This window comes from Salmo trutta, chromosome 27 (genome assembly GCF_901001165.1).
Source record: "Salmo trutta chromosome 27, fSalTru1.1, whole genome shotgun sequence".
NCBI lineage: Eukaryota > Metazoa > Chordata > Actinopteri > Salmoniformes > Salmonidae > Salmo > Salmo trutta.
This window is the reverse complement of record NC_042983.1, coordinates 4,517,148-4,542,936: the sequence shown is the minus strand read 5'-3', so window position 1 is coordinate 4,542,936 and position 25,789 is coordinate 4,517,148. Positions and strand designations below refer to the sequence as shown.

The window sequence follows — 25,789 nt, the reverse complement described above, 5'->3', positions numbered from 1 at the left end:
CGCCAGCATGGTGTGTGCAACTCCAGAGTTGTGGGTTCGATTCCCACGGGGGGCAAGTACAAAAAAAAAAAAAAATGCATGAAATGTATGCATTCACTACTGTAAGTCGCTCTGGATAAGAGCGTCTGCTAAATGACTAAAATGTAAAAAATGTAAAGATGGGCCTTGAAATACATCCACAGGTACACCTCCAATTGACTCATGAGGTCAATTAGCCTATGAGAAGCTTCTAAAGCCATGACATCATCTTCTGGAATTTTCCAAGCTGTTTAAAGGCACAGTCAACTTAGTGTATGTAAACTTCTGACCCACTGGAATTGTGATACAGTGAATTGTAAGTTAAATAATCTTTCTGTAAACAATTGTTCGAAAAATGACTTGTCTTGCACAAAGTAGATGTCCTAACCGACTTGCCAAAACTATAGTTTGTTAACAAGAAATTTGTGGAGTGGTTGAAAAACGAGTTTTAATGACTCCAACCTAAGTGTATGTAAACTTCCGACTTCAACTGTAAGTACATCATTGACTGGAGATTAACTAGGGGTAAAGCACTGTTTGTTAATGGAGAGAGTAGACTAAAACCTTGGTCTATGCTCAGGTGCAGCAGTAATCTTCTCCAAATGGGAGTAGCGTGTATTAGGCCTATTAGCTTTTTTTAGCCCTTGTTTTGCAACAGCCATTGTAGAGTAGGGATGCACCGATATAACATTTTTGGCCGATACCGATATTTACAATTTTAGCAGCCTTTTAAGCATTCTAGTAGAGTTAAATAGTTGAAACACACACACTGACCAAAAAGTTATTTGTTGGCATGTATGTATGTCCCCATTACCAGTAAAACAAATAAAAACCTATTTCTTTCACTTACTTGCTTTTTTGTTGTTCTTTTGTTCAGTCTCAACCAGGATTTCATCATACATGTCAAGCAGGGAAGTTTCAGCTCTGTCGGTCCGTGGCCTCTCTTCCTCGGTGCACACTGTCACTGTGTCCGTTTCCGTCTTATCCAGCTGTGTCTGTAACATTTCACGTAAACCCTGTTTCTTGTTTGCATCGAATTAGCGGGCCTTGTACCTAGCATCGAGCATGGTGGCGACACAGTAAAGAGGCTCAGAGAGAATGCCACCGACTCGCTTGTTCACAGCCTCTAGTAGAGAACTTTTCCAAGTTAACCCGACGGTCTGTTTGCATTTTTGTTGAGCAGGCGTTTCAATGCCATGACAGAGGGTATCACGTCTGCTGCAGACGCAGTTGAGCTTATTTTCTCCAGTCAGTTGTTCAAATGACGCTAGAAGTGTGTTCATGTTTCAAACATGTTCTCAAATGCCATTAAAATGGCAGCAGCGGTATGAGAACCAGCACATTCTTGAGCATGCAATACAGCTTTCCTCAGTACGAAATCCTCGTCGACCCGACCCACTGTGCTGTCAGACTCCGCGTGCTCATGGGGCTGACATCGCTGGTCCAAATGTCAGTTGTGACGCTAATAGCAGTGACGCCCATAGCAAGTAGCTCATGGATGTGCGTTTCAACAATACTGTGTAACTCCGGTAGGGCTACATCATCTGAAACACAGCGCCTACTTGGTAGTGTGTACTGGTGCTCGACCAGTTGGCGAAAGCCAACATCATCCACGACAGAGAATGGTTGATTGTCAAGGGCAATGAATTCCATTTTCTTGGCGTAAGGGATTTCGCCTCTGCGTTTTCTCGCTAAAATCTTTTCAAATGACTGCTTGACTTGAACTTGTTTAGTTGTTGGAAGTGCGCACTTAGAAATTTTCTGCTTTTGTTTTGTGTAGCGCTGTATTTTTCGTGGCGTCATTACGTCATCTACCTGCGTCAAAGTATGCACATCAGCTTTGATATCAGTTTTGCACGTCAGTGTTAAACTAGACATCGGGCCGATGTCGGCATTTTTAGCTAATATCAGCCGATTCCGATATACTTACCGATTTTTATTATTATTTTTTTAAATTTTATTTATTTATTTAATTTATTTTTTTATATTGTGCATCCCTATTGTAGAGTGTATTGGTCATGCTGCTGCACCGATGCTGGGCTGGCCCTATGAAAAATACTTCACAGGCAGGAGATGGGCTGCCTGCCCATCCCTGTCTAGTTGACAATTCAGCCTCTCCCACCAGAGATGCATCTTGGAAGGTGTGTGTGTGTGTGTGTGTGTGTGTGTGTGTGAGTGAGAGAGAGAGAGCGGGTGGCTGCGTCATGTGTGTTAGCATGCCTGTGTATCTGTTTCTCCCTGTGTAGTGTCTGTGCGCACGCATACTCGCGCCTGTGTGTTTGTATCCACCCCAGTGCCGACACAGACAGAACATGGCTGGCACAGCTCCTCACACCAGCGGCCAGCCATCCAGTCAGATTGCCACCCGTTGGGGCAAGCTGGTGTTCTGCTCTCCTGACTGGTCTGATGGTGATTGGGGGATGCACTACAGCTGGTCCTGGCAATGGAGCGAAAGGGTGTTTACAATGCAGAGCCCTCTCCCTGTCCCAGTAGTTGGCTATCCCAGCCCACTGTGCAGAGGGGGTAGGAGAGGGGAAGCTGCTGTCACACAGTATCAGCGTCTCCAGGGGGAAGTCAAACATGAAGACCCATTCGGGTCTCAGCCAGGCCCCTTTTGTTTTCACTCAATGCATTATATAAAGTGCAACACTCACACACATCTCTCTCGGAATGACCGACTGTTATACAATAACAGGATTATTATTGAATCTGTTTTAATGCCCAGACAGATACAGGAATCACACGTTGTTATTCAATCCCAGGTGTATTATCCATACATCCCTACTTCTCATAACAATATTGATATGGGCATTGAGCGCCTACTCACACTGTGTATTGCAGTAAAATCCAAATCAGATCAGACTAGATCAGACTATCTTACCTGCTGTGTTGTTGACTGGTTCAAGGAGACCTCTGCTTGCCTCAACCTGTATGTCTTCCTGTTAGTGTGGTCGGATGGGAGAATACTGACGATCCGATCCCTTCGGATCGGATTTAGGCTCTGCCTCTATGCAGTCAGTCAGTCATGACTGGAGCTGGGAGGGTGTCATAACACGCAGATGTAGGAGTTTAGATATGGAGATGGAGTTCTGTTAGCTCAGCCTCACAGCCACAACTGAGAGCGAGCTGTCTGAATAATGGAGTTCATCAGGGTTATTTTTGCCGTGAAGAACATAACACCTTCCTGAGAGTGTGTGCATGGGATGGTCACATGCAAGGGGCCGCTGTGGCTTTCTGTTTTAGGCCTCCGCTTTACTGCTTTAAGATTATGAAGACATGGATTGTATGCACGTTTCCTATTAGATGACCAGAGTATGACATCAACAGACATCAATTATCATGATCCGATTCCTATCCTTCAACACTGGAGTCATTTAGCCTAATATGGTGGGTTTTCAAGTCATTGCAAATGCAAAACAGACTAGGATAACTCCTAGATCCGTGTTTATTTTCCTCCTCTGTGGTGGAAACTGGAAAGGCTTTGTTGCAGACGAGAACAACCAGAGAACCCAACTCTGCTCTCATTAGTGTTACTGTAGCCCATCTGTTTCTGAGTGGAACTCCTGAGTGGAAATATAGGTCCCACGCCATGACTATATTTACACAGAGTAAACTGAGCCCTCTTGCAGAACAAATACACTACATGGCCAAAGGTATGTGGACAATTCATCTGAATGGTGTTAGATGGGGATGAGGTCAGGGCTCTGTGCAGGCCAGTCAAGTTCTTCCACACCGATCTCGACAAACCATTTTTGTATGGACCTTGCTTTGTGCCCGGGGGCATTGTCATGAGGAAACGGGAAAGGGCCTCTCCCAAACTGTTGCCACAAAGTTGGAAGCACAGAATCACCTAGAATGTAATTGTATGCTGTAGCATTAAGATTTCCTTTAACTGGAACTAAGGGGCCTAGCCCGAACCATGAAAAACAGCCCCTGACCATTATTCCTCTTCCACTAAACTTTACAGTTGGCACTATGCATTGGGGCAGGTAGCGTTCTCCTGGCATCCGCCAAACCCAGATTCGTCCTCCAGACTGCCAGATGGGGAAGCGTGATTCATCACTCCAGAGAACGCGTTTCCACTGCTCCAGAGTCCAATTGCAGCGAGCTTTACACCACTCCAGCTGATGCTTGGTGGTGATCCTAGGCTTATATGCAACTGCTCGGCCATGTAAACCCATTTCATGAACCTCCCGATGAACAGTTCCTGTGCTGACATTGCTTCCAGAGGCAGCTTGGAACTCGGTAGTGAGTGTTGCAACTGAGGAGAGAATTTTTTTTTTTACACGCTTCAGCACTCGGCGGTTCCGTTCTGTGAGCTTGTGGCCTTCCACTTTGTGGCTGAGCAGTTGTTGCTCCTAGACGTTTCCGCTTCACAATAACAGCACTTACAGTTTTACCGTTGCAGCTCTAGCAGGGCAGGAATTTGACGAACTGACTTGTTGGAAAGGTGGCATCCTATGACGGTGCCACGTTGAAAGTCACTGAGCTCCTCAGTAAGGCCATTCTACTGCCAATGTTTGTCTAAGGAGATTGCATGGCTGTGTGCTCGATTTTTTTTTTTAAATTTATTTAAAAAAAAATTTTTTTATACACCTGTCAGCAATGGGTGCGGCTGAAATAACCAAATCCACTAATTAAGGGGTGTCCACATACTTTTGGCCATGTGGTATATTTGTACACAGCGAGCAGTTGCTGTTGTCACATTCCCTTTCATTGTTGAAAGGTTTGATCTTCCCTAAGAAGCTTAATACTATAGAGACGCTTCTGGAGTTTTCAAAGTAAAAAGTTACGTTTCACATTTGGCTATACATGAGGCTCATGTGTATATAGCCCTATGCATCTTAGTCATCACAGCAGTGTTTCCCCTAGATTATTCCTGAAGTAGGCAAAGGGCCGCACGCACCAAAATATTCCATTGAAACCAATAGCAACCAAATATTTTCATGCAGGTTGCTATACAAATAGATTTAGGAATTTGAGCCAAACCAGTCTGTTACAACATAACTAACCACGTCTCTTCCCCTCCAGACCACATCCCAGAGGACCTGCGGGACCCATTCTACACAGACCAGTATGAGCAAGAGCACATCAAGCCCCCCGTCCTCCACCTACTGCTGTCCTGTGAGCTCTACTGCCGCGTGTGTGCCCTCATCCTAAAGACGGACCAGGCCGCCTCGCTGCAGTCACACCTGTCAGTTATCCAGGCCCTGAGCCGTAAAGGGATCTATGTCATGGAGAGTGATGACACACCTGTCACAGAGGCCGACCTCGCCTGTGTGCCCATCAAAATGGTGAGTGGTAGAGAATGGGTAGTGTGTGTGTGTGTAGGAAGGATGAAATAGGCCTACTGTTCAGAAGGTAATGGCAGCATCTCAATAGTCTTAAAGGTCGACTTTGGGCATGAAAAACAGTCCAACTCTGCCTCTTTTGGGATTTTCAAACAGAAATGGGGGGGGGGGGTGCCTTTGGTGGTTCATCGACGTGTCGTTCTAGTCATGCGCACCGCGACTGACGTAGTGCACAATAACTCTTCCAGTATGTGTTGATGTCATTTCTCAGGATTTATTTTTGGACGGGGTCTGTTGTGATCGGTAAGATATTGCACTTCTGAAGCCAAAAATCTCATGCATCCATTTTTTTAATTTTTTATATAATTACATTTCATGGTATAACGGTGCGTTTGTCAGTTATACAGTTTAAAGCTGTTATTTTTGCCCAAGATCGAGCTTTAAGTGGTTCAAGTATTTCTCATTGTCTCCTCTTCTTAATCTGCACTGAAAACATTGGAGAGAGAAAGGCAATATGGTGGATGCCTCACATGAGTACAGATTAAGGAAAAGAAGCGATTGAGATGCACCCAATGGCCTCTTCATCACAGACCAGGAGCGTCCTATTTGGGGCGTTGGGACTGATTTGGTAGGCGATCTATGGTGTTTGTGGGAGTCTTTGCCAGAAGCTGCTCATGATTTGTGGTCGAGAGAAGTTTTTAAAATGAATTAGCCCCTGTGCAAAAAAAACGGATATAAATCAAGTCAGAAAAGCACACACTGCCTTTCTGCTGGTGCAGTGTTGCCTTTTAACTGGCCAAGGATGAGCGAAGTCGAGAACCTCCGACTTCTGTTTGGTAAATCTTTGTGTAGGTACACTGCCCTTTTTATATAGACGTCAAGCTGGCCAAGGCAATGTGAGGGAGAGGGAAAGGAGTTTGGAAATGTTACAGGTGCCAGTATTGCCAGTATCAGTATCCCTTCCTGCTGTAGGCCTTCTCTTATCTCTTCTGATTTATCCAATGAAAGTAGCCATTGTTCTCTTCTCTCTATCAAACTATGGCATCTCTCTACAGCCCTAAGCCTCTAACACTGGAATACCTCATCTACTAGATCTGAGCAAACAGCTTTTAACCTCTAGTCTTGCCTTTGACCTCGTGTCTTTGTTGTTGACGATACTTTCTCATCATAACATTCCGGCTTACAGTAATTTACATGCTGTTCATTTGTTTGACCTATTAAATTACTTCCAGACCATTTGGCTGCTTCCTTATCTTTGGCTACCTTGGTGATTCAAATTTGTCTCCGATTCATGTCCATATAAAGTCATTTCCTATTCCTTGTACATTCACAACAAAGCTTTTGGCCCATTCTGCTTCTTTAGGTCATTGTGAAGTGAACACTGATTCAGTTGATCTCGTTGATAATAATTTTGGATGGAGAAAGGCTAGCAGGCCTCTCCATGGTGAGAGGAGAGTGCAGTGTTGAGTTAGGCCTAATATTAGCTAAATGACCCAGTGGGGTTCCTTCTGTCCTGCACGACCTTTTCCACTCTTCTGTAGTGTACCCTTGTTCCTAACATGGCCATTTTCCATGTTGACTAGTCAATATGGAAAGTCTGGTGCAGCAGTTGCATAATGATTGATTGAACATTTTAGCGCTCTATTCTGTCTCCACTAGCTCATGTAGCCTAGTTCTCATGAAGCACAAAGCTTCTCCTTTATGACTTTAAAATCTGTGACTGGTATTTTTTTTTTTGGGGGGGCTTGTACTTTGCTGAGGTCTCGATTTTTAATTCCTGAGATGGCACAGGAAGGTGAATGTTTTGACACGAGTCACCCTGCTGATGTCTATCAGGTCAGGAAACACAGCTTTGGACTACTGACCCATAGCAACATCTCCAACTAGCTTTGTGGAATGAACGCCACTTCCTCCATGCATGTAATGTTGAATTGAATACATTACACCAGTATTTCCTTTCATAAGAGATCCAATAATATGTCTCACTGAAAGCACTTAGAGTACCAACACCGGTGTTCGGCAGCGTTAAAACGTTCTACCCTGTCGTTGCCACGGAGACACGTTGTAGCTGAGGCAGCTTCGTACTGGTGCGTGATTAGTCAAGTGTGTGTGTGTCTCTAAGTCTAGGTTGGTAATCCAACCAAGGTGCTATGTAAGCAACCAGACACACATGCTTAGGAAAAGTCTGAAATCCTCCTGACCAGAGAGAACAGCTTGTCTTTGATAGACTAGGCAGGTCTGTGTAAGGGTTGAGAACCCCCCCTGGTTGCTGAGTTGGCAAGGAGGTGTTTCCATGGCAACACCAGTGTTCTTCCGCCACTCCTCATGTGCAGCCCCTGGGCTCTCGTGTGTGTGTGTGTGTGTGTGTGGAGGCTGAAGAAATTTGGCTTGGCCCCACAGACCCTCACTTCTACAGATTTACCATTTGAGAGCGTCACGACTGACATTCGGACCAGCGATGTCAGCCCCACGAGCGTGCGGAGTCTGACAGCACAGTGGGTCGACGAGGATTCCGTGCTGAGGAAAGCTGTATTGCATGCTCTAAGAAAATATCCGATATCGGTATCGGCCAAAAATGTCATATCGCTGCATCCCTAGCGATAACATCTGCAAATGTGTAAGCGACAATTCAAATTAGATTAGATAGAGAGCGATACCTGCTCAGTGCTCTGCTTCCTGTTTGACTCCTGCTGCCTAGCAGCTGGGGCTAATAAAACAGCAGTGCACTGTTTCCTGGGTCTACTCCAACAGGTTGGAGGAAATGCATTGTCTTTGTGAGGGGGAGAGAGACGGGAGACTTGAAAGTCAGCTTGGGGCAATATAACAGTAGTAGTCCATCCATACTCTCCTGGGTTCCTTTCTTTCAGACAGGTCTGGGGAAGGGGATTGTTGGTTTAATGTGTGTCTAGCGTATTCATTGTCTTCTAACACTAGCACATGACAGTTAGGCTATGCTGTTTATGCTAGTATTATGATTTGACTCAATATTTTTTTGTTTAGATACAGCGTCCTGAGGATGAATCCAACAACATTGTAGTTACTCCAAAATAATAAACTAATTGACAGGGAAAAGAAGGAAGCCTGTACAGAAATATTCCAAAACATACATCCTTTTTGCAACAAGGCACTAAAGTAGTACTGCACTTTTTGTTCTGAATACACAGTGTTATGTTTGGGGCAAATACAAAACATTACCGAGTACCACGCTCCATATTTCTAAATAAAATCAAATTTTATTTATAGAGCACATTTCAGACATGGAGTGCAACGCAATGTGCTTCACAGGAAAAAACAAATAATGAAAATAAAAACAAATGTACTACAAAATAATACAAAACTGAATGACAAAAAAAAGCTAAAAACGTGTGTTTAAAATCTCTTTTTAAATATGTCAACAGTTTCGGCCCCCCTCAGGTTCTCTGGCTGGGGCAGAATCTGATTCTTCAGAAGGGGTTTTGCCATAGCAATGTTTACTGCATTGAGGAAAGTGCCTGTGAACAGGGAGTAGTTAACACTAGCTTGCAATTCTTCAGAAATGCAATTAACTGTTTTGAAGAAGGTGGTGAGGACCGGGTCGAGAAGGCAGGTAGAAGGCTTCAATTGTGATATCACTTTCCTGAGAATGTCTGTGTCAACCAGAGAAAATCAATCAATAGTGCCTTTGCGTGGTATGCTAGGGCACATATAATCTAAGTTCTCATCTGGTCTTGATTGACTGATTCCCAGCCTAATGTTTATCTTCTCTGAAATAGGTTTGCGGGGCTAGGATTTATTAGGCCGACAATGGTCGATAAGAGTGCACTCAAATGATTCGGATTAACAGGGATCAAGTTTGAAAAATGAGCCCGTCTGGCATTTCGAATTGGCTTGTTATACAGTACCAGTCAAAGGTTTGGACAAACGTACTCATTCAAGGGTTTTTCTTTATAATTACTATTTTCTACATGGTAAAATAATAGTGAAGACATCAAAACTATGAAATAACACATATGGAATCATGTAGTAACCAAAAAATGTTAAACAAATTAAAATATATTTGAGATTCTTTAAAGTAGCCACTCTTTGCCTTGACGACTGCTTTGCACACGCTTGGCATTCTCTCAACCAGCTTCACCTGGAATGCCTTTCCAACAGTCTTGAAGGAGTTCCCACATATGCTGAGCACTTGTTGGCTGCTTTTCCTTCACTCTGCGGTCCCAACTCATCCCAAACCATCTCAATTGGGTTGAAGTCGAGTGATTGTGGAGGACAGGTCATCTGATGCACTTTCCCTTTTGGTAAAATAGCCCTTGCACAGCATGGATGTGTGTTGGGTCATTGTCCTGTTGAAAAATAAATGATGGGAACCACACTACTCGGCGTCTCAAAAAGACACGTTTGGAACCAAAAATCTCAAATTTGGACTCATCAGACCAAAGGAGAGATTGCCACCGGTCTAATATCCATTGATCGTGTTTCTTGGACCAAGCAAGTCTCTACTTATTGGTGTCCTTTAGTAGTGGTTTCTTTGCAGCAATTCGACCATGAAGGCCTGATTCACGGTCTCCTCTGAACAGTTGATGTGTCTGTTACTTGAACTCTGAAGCAGTTATTTGAGCTGCAATCTGAAGTGCAGTTAACTCTAATGAACTTATCCTCTGCAGCAGAGGTAACTCTGGGTCTTCCTTTCCTGTGGCAGTCCTCATGAGAGCCAGTTTCATCATAACGCTTGATGGTTTTTGCGACTGCACCTGAAGAAACTTTCAAAGTTCTTGACATTTTTTAAAGTAATCATGGACTGTTTCTCTCTGGTTATTTGAGCTGTTCTTGCCATAATGTGGACTTGGTCTTTTACCAAATAGGACAGTCTTCTATATTCCACCCCTACCCTCTCACAACACAACTGATTGGCTCAAATGCATTAAGAAATTCCACAAATTAACTTTTTAACAAGGCACACCTGTTAATTGAAGTGCATTCCAGGTGACTACCTCATGAAGATGTTTGAGAGAATGCCAAGTGTGCAAAGCCGTCATCAAGGCAAAGGGTGGCTACTTTGAAGAATCTAAAATATATTTTGATTACGGTAAGCACTTTTGGTTACTACATGATTTCATGATGTCTTCGCTGTTTTTCTACAATGTAGAAAATAGTAACAATAAAGAAAGACCCTTGAATGAGTTGGTGTGTCCAAACTGGTACTGTATATGCCAAGATGCTCTCTCAGAATATCATAATGGAAGTGCAACTTTGACTTTCTCCACTTCCGCTCTGCCTTTCTGCAATTTCTCTTGTAATTGATTAGTTTCCTCATTCATCCAAGGGGCTTTCTGTTTGGATGTGGCCTTTTTCAACTTTACCAGACAATGGCATCAATGGTTGCCCTTTTTAATTTGCTATTAAAGTTATCAACTAAATGATCACAAGAGGAAGGCAGAATAGGTGATGCTAATTGTTCATAAATCTGCAAGTTAGTGTGTTTTAATGTGTTCAGTATTACCCTGTGCTATGGTCAACAAGGTAGTAAAAAACACACAGTGGTGATCAGATAAAGCAACATCAACAATAGAGGATATGTCAATAGAAAGCCCCTTGGTAATAATCAGGTCCAGATTTTGGCTGCTGTTATTGGTGGGCCTAATAACATGTCGGATAATGTCCATAGAGCTCAAAAGATTAAGTAATTCAATGACCTTGGAGTCACTCTTTGTCAACATGAATATTAAATCGACCCTTAAGGACAATAGGTAATAGTAAAGAGATCAGTAAAGAAAGTGGGGCAGTGCATAATTATTTTCTTCTCTGTGCTAACAAGGGTGTGTTAAAAAATGTTTTTGTAGTCCTTCCTGGGTTTGGACTGCCTCGGGCAGGGGGGATGGAGGCTTCAAGCCAGGCTAGCCTGAACCTTGGCAACAGCAGATGGTGTCGGAAACCCCAGGAAGGTGGAGGATGGCCCAAGACCCTTCTGGGCTCCTGAGTGGCGCAACGGTCTAAGGCACTGCATATCAGTGCTAGCGGTGTCACTACAGAACCTGGTTCGATTTCAGGATGTATTACAACCGACCATGTTTGGGAGTCCCGTAGGACGGCGCACAAGCCGGGGTAGGCCGTCATTGTAAACAAGAATTTGTTCTTAACTGACTTGCCTAGTTAAATAAAAAATACAAGTAAAAGTCAGCGACCTGCTGAACTGTGGGATTGCGACAGATCAACCACGCCCGACTCATAAACATCTTTGCTATAGGAGGCATTTAATTCTAAGATTCGTTTTGCCTGGGTTACAGCAAGGTCAGTGTACTTAGAAAGCAGGTTATCCTTTTCTCGCAGCCGAGCAAACAGCCGGAGGATCTCTTCCCTAAGCTGCTTGCACGTGGCGCATTTAGGGCAAACAAATCTGTGTCCATTTCCAGTTCCACCTGATCCTTCATCTTGTGATTGTCATTTCTGCTCAGCGGTGGATACAAGCACCGGTTGGCTAGCACTGCTAGCGTTAGCCTGCTCCTTTTTCGTGATGGCTAGCAGCTAACTGCCAAGGACAGGCAAAATCCTAGACACTGGGAGATGAATTAACCTTTTCAGCAGGACATCCTATAACACAAGGCCAAATCTACACTGGAGTTGCTTACCAAGAAGACAGTGACTATTCCTGACTTACATCTGCTTGATGTAATTTTACAGCGCTTAAAGAGCTTTGAAAATAATTAAAGGCAAATATTGTACAAACCTGTTGTGCAAAGCTCTTAGAGACTTATCCAGCAAGACCCACAGCTGTAATCACTGCCAAAGGTGACTCTAATATGTATTAGCTCAGGGGTGTGAATACTTACAGTGCGTTCAGAACGTATTCAGACCCCTTGACTTTTTCCAGATTTTGTTACGGTACAGACTTATTCTGAAATGGATTAAATTTGTTTTTTTCCCTCATCAATCTACACCCAATACCCCATAATGACAAGGCGAAAGCAGTTTTTTGTTGTTGCAAATCTATAAAAAAAAAAAAAAAAAAAAACCCACCTTATTTACTTAACCTCTCTGGGCTAGCGTCCCACCTACTCAACAGCCAGTGGAATCCTGTGGCGCGTTATTCAAATACCTTAGAAATGCTATTACTTCAATTTCTCAAACATATGACTATTTTACAGCATTTTAAAGACAAGACTCTCGTTAATCTAACCACACTGTCCGATTTCAAAAAGGCTTTACAACGAAAGCAAAACATTACATTATGTCAGCAGAGTACCCAGCCATAAATAATCAGACACCCATTTTTCAAGCTAGCATATAATGTCACATAAACCCAAACCACAGCTAAATGCAGCACTAACCTTTGATGATCTTCATCAGATGACAATCTTAGGACATTATGTTATACAATACATGCATGTCTGTTCAATCAAGTTCATATTTATATCAAAAAACAGCTTTTTACATTAGCATGTGACTAGCATTCCCACCGAACACTTCCGGTGAATTTACTAAATTACTCACGATAAACGTTCACAAAAAGCATAACAATTATTTTAAGAATTATAGATACAGAACTCCTCTCTGCACTCTATGTCCGATTTTAAAATAGCTTTTCGGTGAAAGCACATTTTGCAGTATTCTAAGTAGATAGCCCGGCATCACAGGGCTAGCTATTTAGACACCCAGCAAGTTTAGCATTCACCAAAGTCAGATTTACTATAAGAAAAATGTTATTACCTTTGCTGTCTTCATCAGAATGCACTCCCAGGACTTCTACTTCAATAACAAATGTTGGTTTGGTCCCAAATAATCCATTGTTATATCCAAATAGCAGCGTTTTGTTCGTGCGTTCAAGACACTATCCGAAAGGGTAAATAAGGGTTACGAGCACGACGCATTTTGTGACACAAGAATTCTAAATATTCCATTACCGTACTTCGAAGCATGTCAACCGCTGTTTAAAATCAATTTTTATGCAATTTTTCTCGTAAAAAAGCGATAATATTCCGACCGGGAAATCGTTTTTTATTACAAAGAGAGTGCAAGTAAAAGCATGCTATCCCCTCATGCACGAGCCTCAGTCTGATGGCCCTCTGATAGAGCACTTGCCAAACGCGCTAGTGTGTTTCAGCCTGGGCCTTGAATTACGTCATTCAACTTTTTCCCGGGTTCTGAGAGCCTATGGGAGCCGTAGGAAGTGTCACGTCATGCCAGAGAGACCCTGTTTTTGTTAGAGATGATCAAGGAAGGCAAGAAATGGTCAGACAGGCCACTTCCTGTAAGGAATCTTCTCAGGTTTTGGCCTGCCAAATGAGTTCTGTTATACTCACAGACACCATTCAAACAGTTTTAGAAACTTTAGGGTGTTTTCTATCCAAAGCCAATAATTATATGCATATTCTAGTTACTGGGCAGGAGTAGTAACCAGATTAAATCGGGTACGTTTTTTATCCGGCCGTGCAAATACTGCCCCCTAGCCCCAACAGGTTAAGCATTCTCAGACCCTTTGTTATGACACTCGAAATTGAGCTCAGGTGCATGGTGTTTCCATTTACCATCCTTGATGTTTCTACAACTTGATTGGAGTCCGCCTGTTACATTCAATTGATTGTACATGATTTGGAAAGGCACAAACCTCTCTATATAAGGTCCCACAGTTGACAGTGCATGTCAGAGCCTCCCCCTTCTGGGGAAGGGTACAAAAACATTTCTGTCGCATTGAAGGTCCCAAAGAACACAGTGGCCTCCATCATTCTTAAATGGAAGAAGTTTGGAACCACCAAGACTCTTTCTAGAGCTGGCCGCCTGGCAAAACTGAGCAATCGGGGGAGAATGGCCCAAGAACCCGATGGTCACTCTGACAGAGCTCCAGAGTTCCTCTGTGGAGATGGGAGAACCTTCCAGAAGGACAACCATCTCTGCAGCACTCTACCAATCAAGCCTTTATGGTACTGTGGCCAGACGGAAGTCACTCCTCTGGGAAAAGGCACATGACAGCCCGCTTGGAGTTTGCCAAAAGGCACCTAAAGGACTCTGGCCATGAGAAACATTATTCTCTGGTCTAATGAAACCAAGATTGAACTCTTTGGCCTGAAAGCCAAGCGTCATGTCTGGAGGAAACCAGGCACTGCTCATCACCTGGCCAATACTATCCCTATGGTGAAGCATGGTGACTAGTCGGGATCGAGGGAAAGATGAACAGAGCAAAGTACAGAGATCCTTGATGGAAACCTACACCAGACCACTTAGGACCTCAGACAGGGGCGATGGTTTACCTTCCAACAGGACAATGACCCCAATCACACAGCCAAGGTAATGCAGGCATGGCTTCGGGACAAGTCTCTGAATGTCCTTGAGTGGCCCAGCCAGAGCCTGAACATCTCTGGAGAGACTTGAAAATAGCTGTGCAGCAACGCTCCCCATCCATCCTGACAGAGCTTGAGATGGTCTGCAGAGGGGAATGGGAGAAACTCCCCAAATACAGGTGTGCCAAGCTTGTATCATCATACCCAAGAACACTCGAGGCTGTAATCTCTGCCAAAGGTGCTTCAACAAAGTACTGAATAAAGGGTCAGAATACTTACAGTACCTGTCATAAGTTTGGACACCTACTCATTCCAGAGTTTTTCTTTTTTACATAGTAGAATAATAGTGAAGACATACAACTATTAAATAACACACACTACTAAAGGACACCAATAAGAAGAAGCGCAATGGACATTAGACCGGTGAAATCATCTGTCCTTTGGTCTGATGAGTCCAAATTTAAGATTGTTGGTTCCAACCGCCGTGTCTTTGAGACGCAGAGTAGGTGAACGCATGATCTCCGAATGTGTGTTTCCCACCGTGAAGCATGTGGGAGGAGGTGTGATGGTGTGGGGGTGTTTTTCTGGTGAAGCTGTCAGTGATTCATTTAGGATTCAAGACACACTTAACCAGCATGGCTACAACAGTATTCTGCAGCGATGAACCATCACATCTTGTTTGGGCTTAGTGGGACAATCATTTGTTTTTTAACAGGACAATGACCCAACACACCTCCAGGCTGTGTACGGGCTATTTGACCAAGAAGGAGAGTGATGGAGTGCTGCATCAGTTGACCTGGCCTCCACAAACACCTGACCTCAACCCAATTGAGATGGTTTGGGATGAGTTGGACTGCAGAGTGAAGGAAAAGCAGCCAACAAGTGCTCAGCATATGTGGGAACTCCTTCAAGACTGTTGGTAAAGCATTCCAGGTGAAGCTGGTTGATTGAATGTCAAAAGTGTGCAAAGCTGTCATCAAGGCAAAGGGTGGCTACTTTTGAAGAATCTCAAATATAAAATATATTTTGATTTAACACGTTTTTGGTTACTACGTGATTCCATATGTGCTATTTCATAGTTTTGATGTCTTCACTTTTATTCTTCCCTGGAATGAGTAGGTCTGTCCGAAGTTTTGACTGGTACTGTATATAAATGTGATATTTCAGTATATTTTTAATAAATGAACAAACATTTCTAAACCTGTTTTTGCTTTGTGCTATTGTGTGTAGATTGGGGTGTGTAACCGAACAAAATGTGGAAAAATGTAAGGGGTCTGAATACTTTCCGATGGCACTATGAACCACATTGACACATCCATCCCAAAGTGGGAGGTTAAAAATCTGGAGCATGTCTTTTAATTAGACTTATGTGCCCATGTCCCCAGATACCCCTGATTTTTGTTTTTCTGTGTCTCTGCCCCTCCACCCACCCATCCCCATCACATGACCATAATTTTTGCCGTGATGGACCTGCTCTTTGCCATCCCTGTCCCCTCACACAGAGTGCCCACAGTCGATGCCCTGAGTTTGGTGTGACGTGATTGTTGTTCTGGCTTGTCCTGCCCCCACACAATGCCAACATACCCATGATTGATCAATACCCTACTGTTTTCTGAACTGACCTATCCCATGATTGATCAATAACCTGGTGTTTTCGGAACTGACCTAGACCTATGTATCCCTCGCTCCCCCTCCATCTACCAGAGTTCCCACATGCCCCTACGATGACCTACCTTTACACAGTGTGTGTGTGTTTTCTGATCTAATCTGTGCCATCGTTTCCCTCCTCCAGAGTGCCCACATGCCGATGGTTGATGCCCTGATGATGGCCTACACGGTGGAGATGATCAGCATAGAGAAGGTGGTGGCCTGTGTTAAACGCTTCTCCACCTTCAGCGCCTCCAAGGAGCTGCCCTTTGACCTGGAGGACGCCATGGTATTCTGGATCAACAAGGTATGGTGGGGAATACACAAACATGTATTTTCCACACACACACACACACACACACACACACACAATATTATAAGAGTGTGTGTGTGTGTGTGTGTTAACATGCAGGTTCTTATTTTAGTTGTCTATTAGCAATTATTACCTAGAGACATTCAGAAAATAGCACTTTAAGAACTAAGAGTGAATGTTGCTTTTGTTGCAGGTGAACCTGAAGATGAGGGAGATCACAGAGAGAGAGCTTAAAGTCAAGCATCACCCGCTGGAGTCTCCCAATCACCAGAAGGTAAGGCTGGAGCAGCACAGTGCTCTCATGGCACTGCCATAGATAGAAGATGAGGAAACTGAAGCGCTAGAGCCAAAATGGCCCCCATGGAGCTTGCTGCTCTTGATGCATCATCAGTCTCTAGACTGCAGTCTATACATCCAGGACACATTACAAGAATAATTGCTGTTGTAAAACCAATTTATTTGTATTTATGCAGGTTAGTCTCATCGACATAACTTGGACCAGGTCTTTCTTGAAAAAGAGTTAACGTAGCTCTTCATCTCCTGCCATTTGGGGTTGAACCCTGATTGACCTCTGTTCTCTTAACCCTTAACCCGGAAGCAGATCCAATCCTGTCTGACCTTTGACCTTTCTGCTCCTATTCTTCCTGTCTGTCTCCTCCTCCCCCCCTCCCCTCTCTCCTGCTACTTGGATAGTCTCCCTCCAAATGGTATTGGAAACTAGTACCTGTAAGTTGGCTGCTAATAGTCCCCCCTCTCCTCCCTTTTGCACGCATAGTTCTGTGTCTATGTGCACACGCACCACACCACCCCACCATGGCTCATCCAAGCCCATTCTGTGCTGCTTGTAGCCAGTGGGAGAAGGCTGGTGTTTCTGGTTATTCCATTCTTTAGTTGAGAATATCACACACTTGTCTAGTCCGGTGGTTTTGGATATTTGGTGACACTGTTTATTTTGGGTGAACAATGTTTTTTGCCTTTCATTTCAAGCTGCTGCAAACTGTGGAGTCATAATGGCGTGTGGACAAGAGAGAAAGATGTGTGTGTGTGTGTGTGAGTGAGTGTGGAAAAACAGAAAATGTGTAAGTGTCTTGAGTGAGAGAGAGCCATGTATCCATCGCTCAGCCCTTGCTTTCCTTTGCTCATGTGCTGAGATATTGATGCCATTTCCACCTGTGCCCACAACCTTTACCATGCCCACCCCTCCTATGCTGCCTCTGTCTGCTGTACCCATGTGGTCTCTTCCTGGCCTCTCACGGTGTCTCTCTGCTCTGCCCACGGTCTCCTTCTTACACTGCTGTCTGTGCGACTCAGTCTGATTTCGTGCACGCCCTGGCCCACTGCACGCTGGAGCCAGAGGAGCTGGAGCTCGCCACAGTGGTAGTACACCTGCAGTAGTCCTCCTTACTGTAGATGTCCCTGCCTCCCTAGAGATCTGGAACCTTCTAGTAATCTTTTTCTCTGACTTGTCACTCTAGTTAGGCCTAGCCATGTAGAGTTAGCTACTTCCCAATTAAAGATTAGTGTGTTTTATGTTAGTTACACTTGAATAATTAGCCTCCACCACCCCCACCCTGAAGATTTGTATATTCAGATTGCAGGATGGGTTGTTTTATTTACTACTACTGTGGCCAAGTTGTGATTAGACTGGGAGGCCTATGGATTGTGATCCATTCAGTATCCCTTATCACAAATTCAGTCTGTAGTCCTTGCATTTGGTTGATGGTTGGAGTTTAGTTTGACTAATCATTAAGTTAATGTAGTAATGTGGTTCAGGCTGTTCAGCTAGTCCTGGCCATTAGACTACAGCATTGATGAATACAATAGGCTAGCTCAGGTTTTTGTTTTTACACCACACAGTTAGCCAGCAGAAGTGGGCCAGTGATTCCCATGTGACCCTCTTCTGTATGCTAGTGGCCTGGTTTGACTGTGGGGACAGTGACACCGCATTCACAGAGGGGTTTGTGAGGGTTGGTGGCAGACCAACCATAGCTCCATGTCACTGCTCTATGAAGGACCACTCCACCCATCTCCACCCTCACACAGACCGATTTGGGGCTTATTCAGGGAGTGCCACTGAATTAATTCCGATAGAAATGCATCGTCTAGACCGGACATGATTCTGTTTTATTCAATAGGGAACCGTGTCTGCCTTAGAAATGTAATGACAATCTACTCTTGTCATTATATTTCTATCTGCAACCTTATAAACATTGCCGTCCACTGAATAAGCCCTAGGCTGTATGGTAGGACTATAATAACTCAGAGGGGCTCAAGCCATAGAGATGGGCTGACTCTCTCCCTCCCCCTGGTGGTCAGGTGCGGTACCGCAGGGAGCACACGTCAGGGCGCCAGTTGCCCTTCTTCCCCCTACTGGAGGACCTGATGAGGGATGTGTGTGATGGAGCCGCACTCCTCACCGTGGTCCACTACTACTGCCCCAACCTCATGAAGCTTGACGGTAGGACATGGACGCCATCCCACTCAACAAACTTAGGCTAATCATTTAGATATGCTGAATTACTTTGTTGGTCAGAGGAAGCCTATGCCATTTGTTTCCCTGGTTAGGCCTAGTTAGAAGGCCTTGACTGAACTAAGCAATCACGAATGTCTTTCATCTGATTTATAATTGAAATAGACTATGGCAAACTAGTGTTGTTCTCTTACTGTAGTATGCCGAGTTGTGTAATCCTGTGCTCCTTCTATGTGATATCTTAGCAGCAGGTCTTTCAGCTCCATCCTGACCTTTTGACCTGTGTGTCTCCTATCAGATATATGCCTGAAGGAAGTGACCTCCATAGCTGACAGTCTGTATAACATCCAGCTGCTCAAGGAGTTTGCCAACGAGTATCTCAACAAGAGCTTTTACCTAACGATAGAAGATATGCTCTACTCTCCACTGGTGCTCAAGGTAAATATTCCATATATTAGTGTTTATGAGCTGTTGCACGTACCAAACTACTTCTGGGATTTGATACCATACAACAGTACTCTGCTAGCCCACAAAATATTGGTTGTTAGGGCGACAGTACTTAGTCTCTCACGGGGAAAGGCAATGCCATTGTGCGATGCTAAGCTAGCCACAGATCGCTGGCTGCCAGGGCGTTAGGTTTTATGTCTGTTGTCTAACATGGTCCCTATTCTCTCCCTGCAGCACAATGTGATGGTGTTCATTGCGGAGTTCTTCTGGTGGTTTGAGACGGTCAAGCCAGAGTTTGTCCAGCCCAGGACTGAGGAGTTCAAAGATGGTGAGCATCATCTGCTCTTCATCTGGTTCAGTTGGGGATTGGGTGGGTGTGTCTGCTGTAACCAATAAGCTTGATCTTGCATGGTAGCTACTTAGCTAGCAAGTTAGCAAGCCAAATGCATAGCTGGAGCACTGAGCCTGAGATCATATATTTGGCACATCTTAGATGGTGAACCTATATTTTTAATCAGTGGCGTAGCACGCACCCCCTGAGCTTCAGGGGGCCCCAAATCCTATATATTACGTTTTGACGATATTGAGAACTATACCATCGGTGTTTCAAAATACCCCAGTATACGGTGTACCGCCAAAGCCTAGTTGAGATATAGTGATGTACTGTGCAGTATGTTTTATTTGTATGAGCAGGGAGGGTAGTGCCAACTGGGTGGATCAACTAAAGCTGTTGAACCTGTAAGACAAGGTAGAACAGTATTAATGGTTTCTTACTTATAGAACATGATTTGGTTAAACTGAAGTGTCACTTGTCTTTTTACATTTTTTACTGTAGTTCCCACAATTTTTCATTGCACATTTGTAGGTAATCCCCTTGCAATTTACAATCGTCTGTTATGTATGATGACTTGCAGATTCTGCTGACCTTAACAGAAAACATTTAGACAGAACTTGACTGGGAATGAAAAATGAGCAGCTGCAGTTCAATGAGACAATTTACATTATTCTCCACTCCTTACCCACCCACCTCTGTTTTGATTGATGCCTCACCCCTCTCACAACAGCCCGAGCCATGGCTCAGCCGAAGAGTGCCCGCCCCTCAGTGCCCATCTCCAACGCCACCAAGCGTAGCTTCCAGGTGACCCCTGGCATCACCGAGGCCTCTCTGTCCGTCTCTGCCCAGAGCAGCCCTGATGTCTCCAACAGGTACTTCCTGCACCCTGCTGAAGACTCTGACCCTCTGTAAGTCTCTCCTTCCTCTTTCTCCACCCTTCTCATTTCATATTTCATCAACCTGTGTTTCCCATATAGAGATCTTGGAAAATATTACATTGTTTCCTCTCACCTTTCACATGCATTTGCTGGCCCTTCCAATGTTTGCACACACTTTCTCCTCCACTGTGTTTATCGATATTAGTTAATTTATGTTCCACAATCATTCCAGCCTTGAAGAAAACATGTTGCGTGAACATTGTGTATCGTGTTTGTTGGTTGATCAGTGAGAGGGTAAAAGATTAGGATTAATTAATGGGATTAAAGGGACAGTAGGTCGGGATAAACAACGACCATAGTGTCAACTGACTGGGTTGTTTATCCGTGTGGAGGGTGGGTGGTTATGGGGTGTCTCTTCCTGATGCCTGTTTACTTTTAGTACTCACTTTCACTCATTCTTAAAGGCCCAGTGCTGTCAAATAAATAATTTTCCTGTGTTTTATATATGTTTCCACACTGAGGTCGGAATAATACTGTGAAAGTTATGATAATGCCCTTTTAGTGTAAGAACTGTTTGAAAAGACAGCCTGAAATTTCAGCCTGTTTTGGTGGGATGGAGTTTTGGCCATCCATGGTGACATCACCATGTAGTAAATTAGTTGATAGACCAATAAGTGTTCCAAACCCCTCTGCTAATAACAGCTCATTTGAAGTTTTCCCCTCCCCATTCAGGCCACACCCAGACAGTCCTAGCAACATTTTTGCCTAAGAAATTGCACTTTAAGACATCTTTTGACCATTTAAAAAAAACAATCACAGTAAGGTACTTAATTGTTACCCAGAAATGATTTGATATTGAGATAAAACCGTTGCATTGGACCTTTAAAAATGCAAGCAATAAGAGACGGCTAAACCGATAATGTTCTAGGGAATGTGGGTCAATCTGCTTTACCGAAGGTGTAAGAGGGGCTAATCCCATAAACTGTCTGTGTACTTAAGACCTGAATGAATCACGTAAGGCCTCAATGAATTCACATAGTCTAGGAAAGGATATACAGTGCCTTTGGAAAGTATTCAGACCCCTTGACTTTTTCCACATTTTGTTATATTACAGCCTTATTCTAAATTTAGGAAAAAAACAATTTAATCAATCTACACACAATACCCCATAATAACAAAGCAAAAAACAGGTTTAGAAATGTTTGCAAATAATTACAAATAAAAAACTGAAATTACATTTACATAAGTATTCAGACCCTTTACTCAGTACTTTGTTGAAGCACCTTTGTCAGCGATTACAGCCTCAAGTATTCTTGGGTGTGACGCTACAAGCTTGGCACACCTATATTTGGGGAGTTTCTCCCATTCCTCTCTGCAGATCCTCTCAAGCTTTGTCAGGTTGGATGGGGAACATCACTGCATGCACAGGTATTTTCAGGTCTCTCCAGAGATATTAGATTGGGTTCAAGTCCGGGCTCTGGCTGGGTCACTCAAGGACATTCAGAGACTTGTCCCAAAGCCACTCCTGCGTTGTCTTGGCTGTGTGCTTCGGGTCGTTGTCCTGTTGGAAGGTGAACCTTCACCCCAATCTGAGGTCCCGAGCGCTCTGGAGAAGGTTTTCATTAAGGATCTCTCTGTACTTTGCTCCATTCATTGGCTTCCGTCTGGCCACTCTACCATAAGTGCCTGATTGGTGGAGTGCTGCGGAGATGGTTGTCCTTCTGGAAGATTTTCCCATCTCCACAGAAGAGCTCTGTCAGAGACCATCGGGTTCTTGGTCACCTCCCTGACCAAGGCCCTTCTCCCCCGATTGCTCAGTTTGGCCAGGCGGCCAGCTCTAAATCATGTCCAATCAATTGAATTTACCACAGGTGGACTCCAATTACGTTGTAGAAACATCTCAAGGATGATCAATGGAAACAGGATGCACCTGAGCTCAATTTCGAGTCTCATAGCAAAGGGTCTGAATACTTATGGCAATAAGGTATTTCTGTTTTTTCGATTTGTCATTATGGGGTATTGTGTGTAAATTGATGAGAAAAAATAAATATTTAATCAATTTTAGAATAAGTCTAACATAACAAAATGTGGAAAATGTCAAGAGATCTAAATACTTTCTGAATGCGCTGTAATCCTACAAAAATAGAATTTTAGCTGTACAGCAGCAGACAATATCCAAAGACTGACTAGGTAGGTAATCGAAAATGGTTTGTGTGCGTGTGATTCACAGTACTAAAGGAGGTCCTGCTGCAGCCTTCAGCACCTCCCACCCACTCCTCCCTCTGAGGCAGAGACAACAGAAGCAGCAACAGGGAGAGGATGGATCAGGTGAGGGTACCACACTACACAACACACCACAGTTACCATTTACCATAGAAGACTATCCAAAACCACCCATAGGCACATTTTAGAAATTACATTTATACTTTGGTTATACTGATGGCTTTTCTCTAGTTGTGTAGCTTTTGTTGTAGTGGAATAATACTACAGCGCACATTTCAATATCAGAGATGGCTTTTCTATTGTGTCTTATAGGTAGCTGTATGGTCAATGTTTTGTCTGTGTGGGTCTAGGAATTAGAAACCGCTCCAACTCCTTGGAGAACAGACAGCCACGAGGCTCAGTGCAGGCCTGGCCTGACAAGAGACAGAGGTATAGTATGACCATAACACCTTTCTTAATGAATAATGCATATGTGTATCAGAATCAGGAATCTCCGATTTTATTTTAACTCCAGAAAACCTGATTTCTCCCCCCCCCCAGGCCAATGTCAACTCTCAACCCGTACACGTTTGGTATCTCAGCCACCGACAGCGATGCTGATATAGCCTCTGGGGACAGTGTGAGTCTGGCCCGCTCCATCAGTAAAGACAGCCTGGCCTCTAACGTAGCCAACCTCACCCCCAAACACCAGGTTCTCACCCCCCAGGGCCACACCCTGATCGGACCCGCCCAGGTAGGCCGTGCCCCAGTCAGCCCAGCACCCCGCCGAGTCAACGGCCACGGCCTGCTGGGAAACGTCAACATGGAGGAGGAGCAGCTTGTGTCGGTGATGAGGACTGATGCGTCAACAGCTCTCCCCAGTCAGGGAGAGGCGATGCAGCCACCTGCTGGGGCCAGGCCCAAGGACAGCTTTTACTTAGAACCACTGATGCCTGCTGTGTTGAAATCGGCAAAAGAGAAGTCTGTATGCCTGAATAAGGAGGAGGAGAGTGGAGAGGTGGGTCGATCGTGGGGAGCGGGGTCTATCCGGAGAGTAGAGGGGGTGCCTGGACTCGCGGCGTCGGCCAGGAGGAAAATCCCCACCAGCCTAAATCGGACATCTACTCCCACTTCTAGTGGGGAGTTTGCCGTGTCTGCTGAAGCTTCAGTGGCTGGGCCACCCCAGGGCCAAGGAGCATGCAAAAACCTGGTCACCAGTAGTGTGGACCCCTCCTCCAGAGAGCCACCTGGGGGCTTCTACCTCCACTCTGACAGTGACAACCAGAATCCTGGTCAGGACCTGGAGCCAGACCTGGAAGAGGCTGATGAGGAGGACCTGGATGAAGCTCTCACCACCAAGGACCCAACCAGGCCTAGGAAGGCCTTCGACGAGGAGGAAGAGTCAGCCAAGCTGCAGGAGGACCTGAAGGAGAAAGAGGACAAGGATAAAGGGGATGATGGTGGTAGTGGACGCTCCAGCCCCTGTCTCAGCACCCACTCCCAGGCCAGCAGCCTGGCCAGCGGCAGCGTACGCATGACCAGCTTCGCTGAACGCAAGGCACAGCAGCGCTTTGGCAGCAACCATGACCTGCGACCCAGCGCATCCAGCTCCCAAAGGACGACTCCAGATGGCTCTGAGTGCAGCGGGCCCCTCTCTCTGCCCACCTCCTGGAGGCTGAAGAGGGACCAGAGCCCCTCCTCGCCTCAGGGGGGGCGGGGGGAGGGTGGCACCAACTTGCTGGCTTCTGAGCTGGTCCAGCTCCACATGCAGCTGGAGGAGAAGAGGAAGGCCATCGAGCACCAGAAGAAGAAGATGGAGGTGCTGTCAGCCAGACATAGGCAGAAGCTGGGCAAGGCTGCCTTTCTGCACATCGTCAAGAAGGGCAAGAGCGACACCCTGCCCCACCCGCTCAAACCAGACTACTACTCCAAAGAGGAGCTCAACGGGGACAAAGGGGGGAGCTCGAAAGATGACTCGTGCCTGGACGCACTGAGAGGGGCCAAAGAGACAGAGTCTGCCACCTCGCCAGTCCCAGATGCCTTAGAGACAGTGGAAAGGAAGTGCAGCGGTAGCCCCGGTCTGCTGCTGGACGAAGAACTGGACCTGAACGAATGTAACCGCTCCATTGAGATGCTGAATGACGCCATCGGCAGCATCCAGCAGCAGATGATGCAGCTGTCCCTCCAGCAGGACCTACTGATGAAACAGAATGTACAGTCCCCTCCCGGCCCACCTCCTCCCAACGACAAGACCAGCGGCTCTGAACCAAAGGCCCAATCTGCCGTCCACTTTGTGGAGATGGGCAGCGGCGCACCAACCACAGGTACCGCACCAACCAGGAAACCCCCCAAGCTGACCTCGGCCAGAGGCCCAAGGTCCAAGCCGTCTGAGCTGAAGCTGGTCAAGGAGCACGGGCGGCAGGGCCTTACCTCCAGCAGGGCAATCACCCCCACCCACAGCCTGGAGACCCTGCCCCACTTGAGGCAGTTCCCCGGGGGCAGGTCCCCCAGGGCAGACCCCCCTGACACCAGAACCCCCTCTGTTGGAGGAGAGACAATCGGTGTGCAGGACAAGCCTGGACGGAGTGCCACCTTTAGGCTCAACGATGAGGCTAACCTGCGCACAGTGGCCCGTATCGACCCGGTAAATGTCACCCCAGAAGTGTCCTTTGAGTGCCTGTCCAGTACCTTGAGGGAGGGGGAGCTGAATTCCTCGGACAGCTCGGGGAAGGAGAACGTCCCTTTGGAGGAGGTGTCATGGAGCAAAGCCCCCCTGATAGAGGTGGACCTGTCAGACCTGAAGGACACAGAGGAGATGGAGGGAGGCTGTGGTCAAAACAGCACCATGGATGGGGAAGACGGAGAACAGAAGTCTGGCCTGGGATTCTTCTTCAAGGTGTGTGTGTGTGGTTTTCTGTCAAAAATTTGCCGCTGGACA

At 45.3% G+C, this 25,789-nt stretch overlaps 1 protein-coding gene across 3 annotated transcripts in view; it reads left to right on the top strand.

Annotated features, from left to right (window-relative positions):
• The window catches only part of camsap1b (calmodulin regulated spectrin-associated protein 1b), a 42,273-nt gene that overhangs the window by 6,619 nt on the left and 9,865 nt on the right, over window positions 1-25,789 (top strand). Inside the window, exons 3-13 of one of the 3 annotated variants that reach the window (XM_029716388.1) lie at window positions 5,050-5,312; window positions 16,353-16,514; window positions 16,714-16,794; window positions 17,214-17,246; window positions 18,837-18,978; window positions 19,289-19,428; window positions 19,672-19,765; window positions 20,502-20,643; window positions 22,880-22,977; window positions 23,223-23,301; window positions 23,413-25,747. In XM_029716388.1, the coding sequence (XP_029572248.1) occupies window positions 5,050-5,312; window positions 16,353-16,514; window positions 16,714-16,794; window positions 17,214-17,246; window positions 18,837-18,978; window positions 19,289-19,428; window positions 19,672-19,765; window positions 20,502-20,643; window positions 22,880-22,977; window positions 23,223-23,301; window positions 23,413-25,747 (3,569 nt within the window). Of the gene's footprint in view, window positions 1-5,049; window positions 5,313-16,352; window positions 16,515-16,713; window positions 16,795-17,213; window positions 17,247-18,836; window positions 18,979-19,288; window positions 19,429-19,671; window positions 19,766-20,501; window positions 20,680-22,879; window positions 22,978-23,222; window positions 23,302-23,412; window positions 25,748-25,789 lie in introns of all 3 variants that reach the window. The other 2 variants (XM_029716385.1, XM_029716386.1) reach the window with 2 other exon arrangements.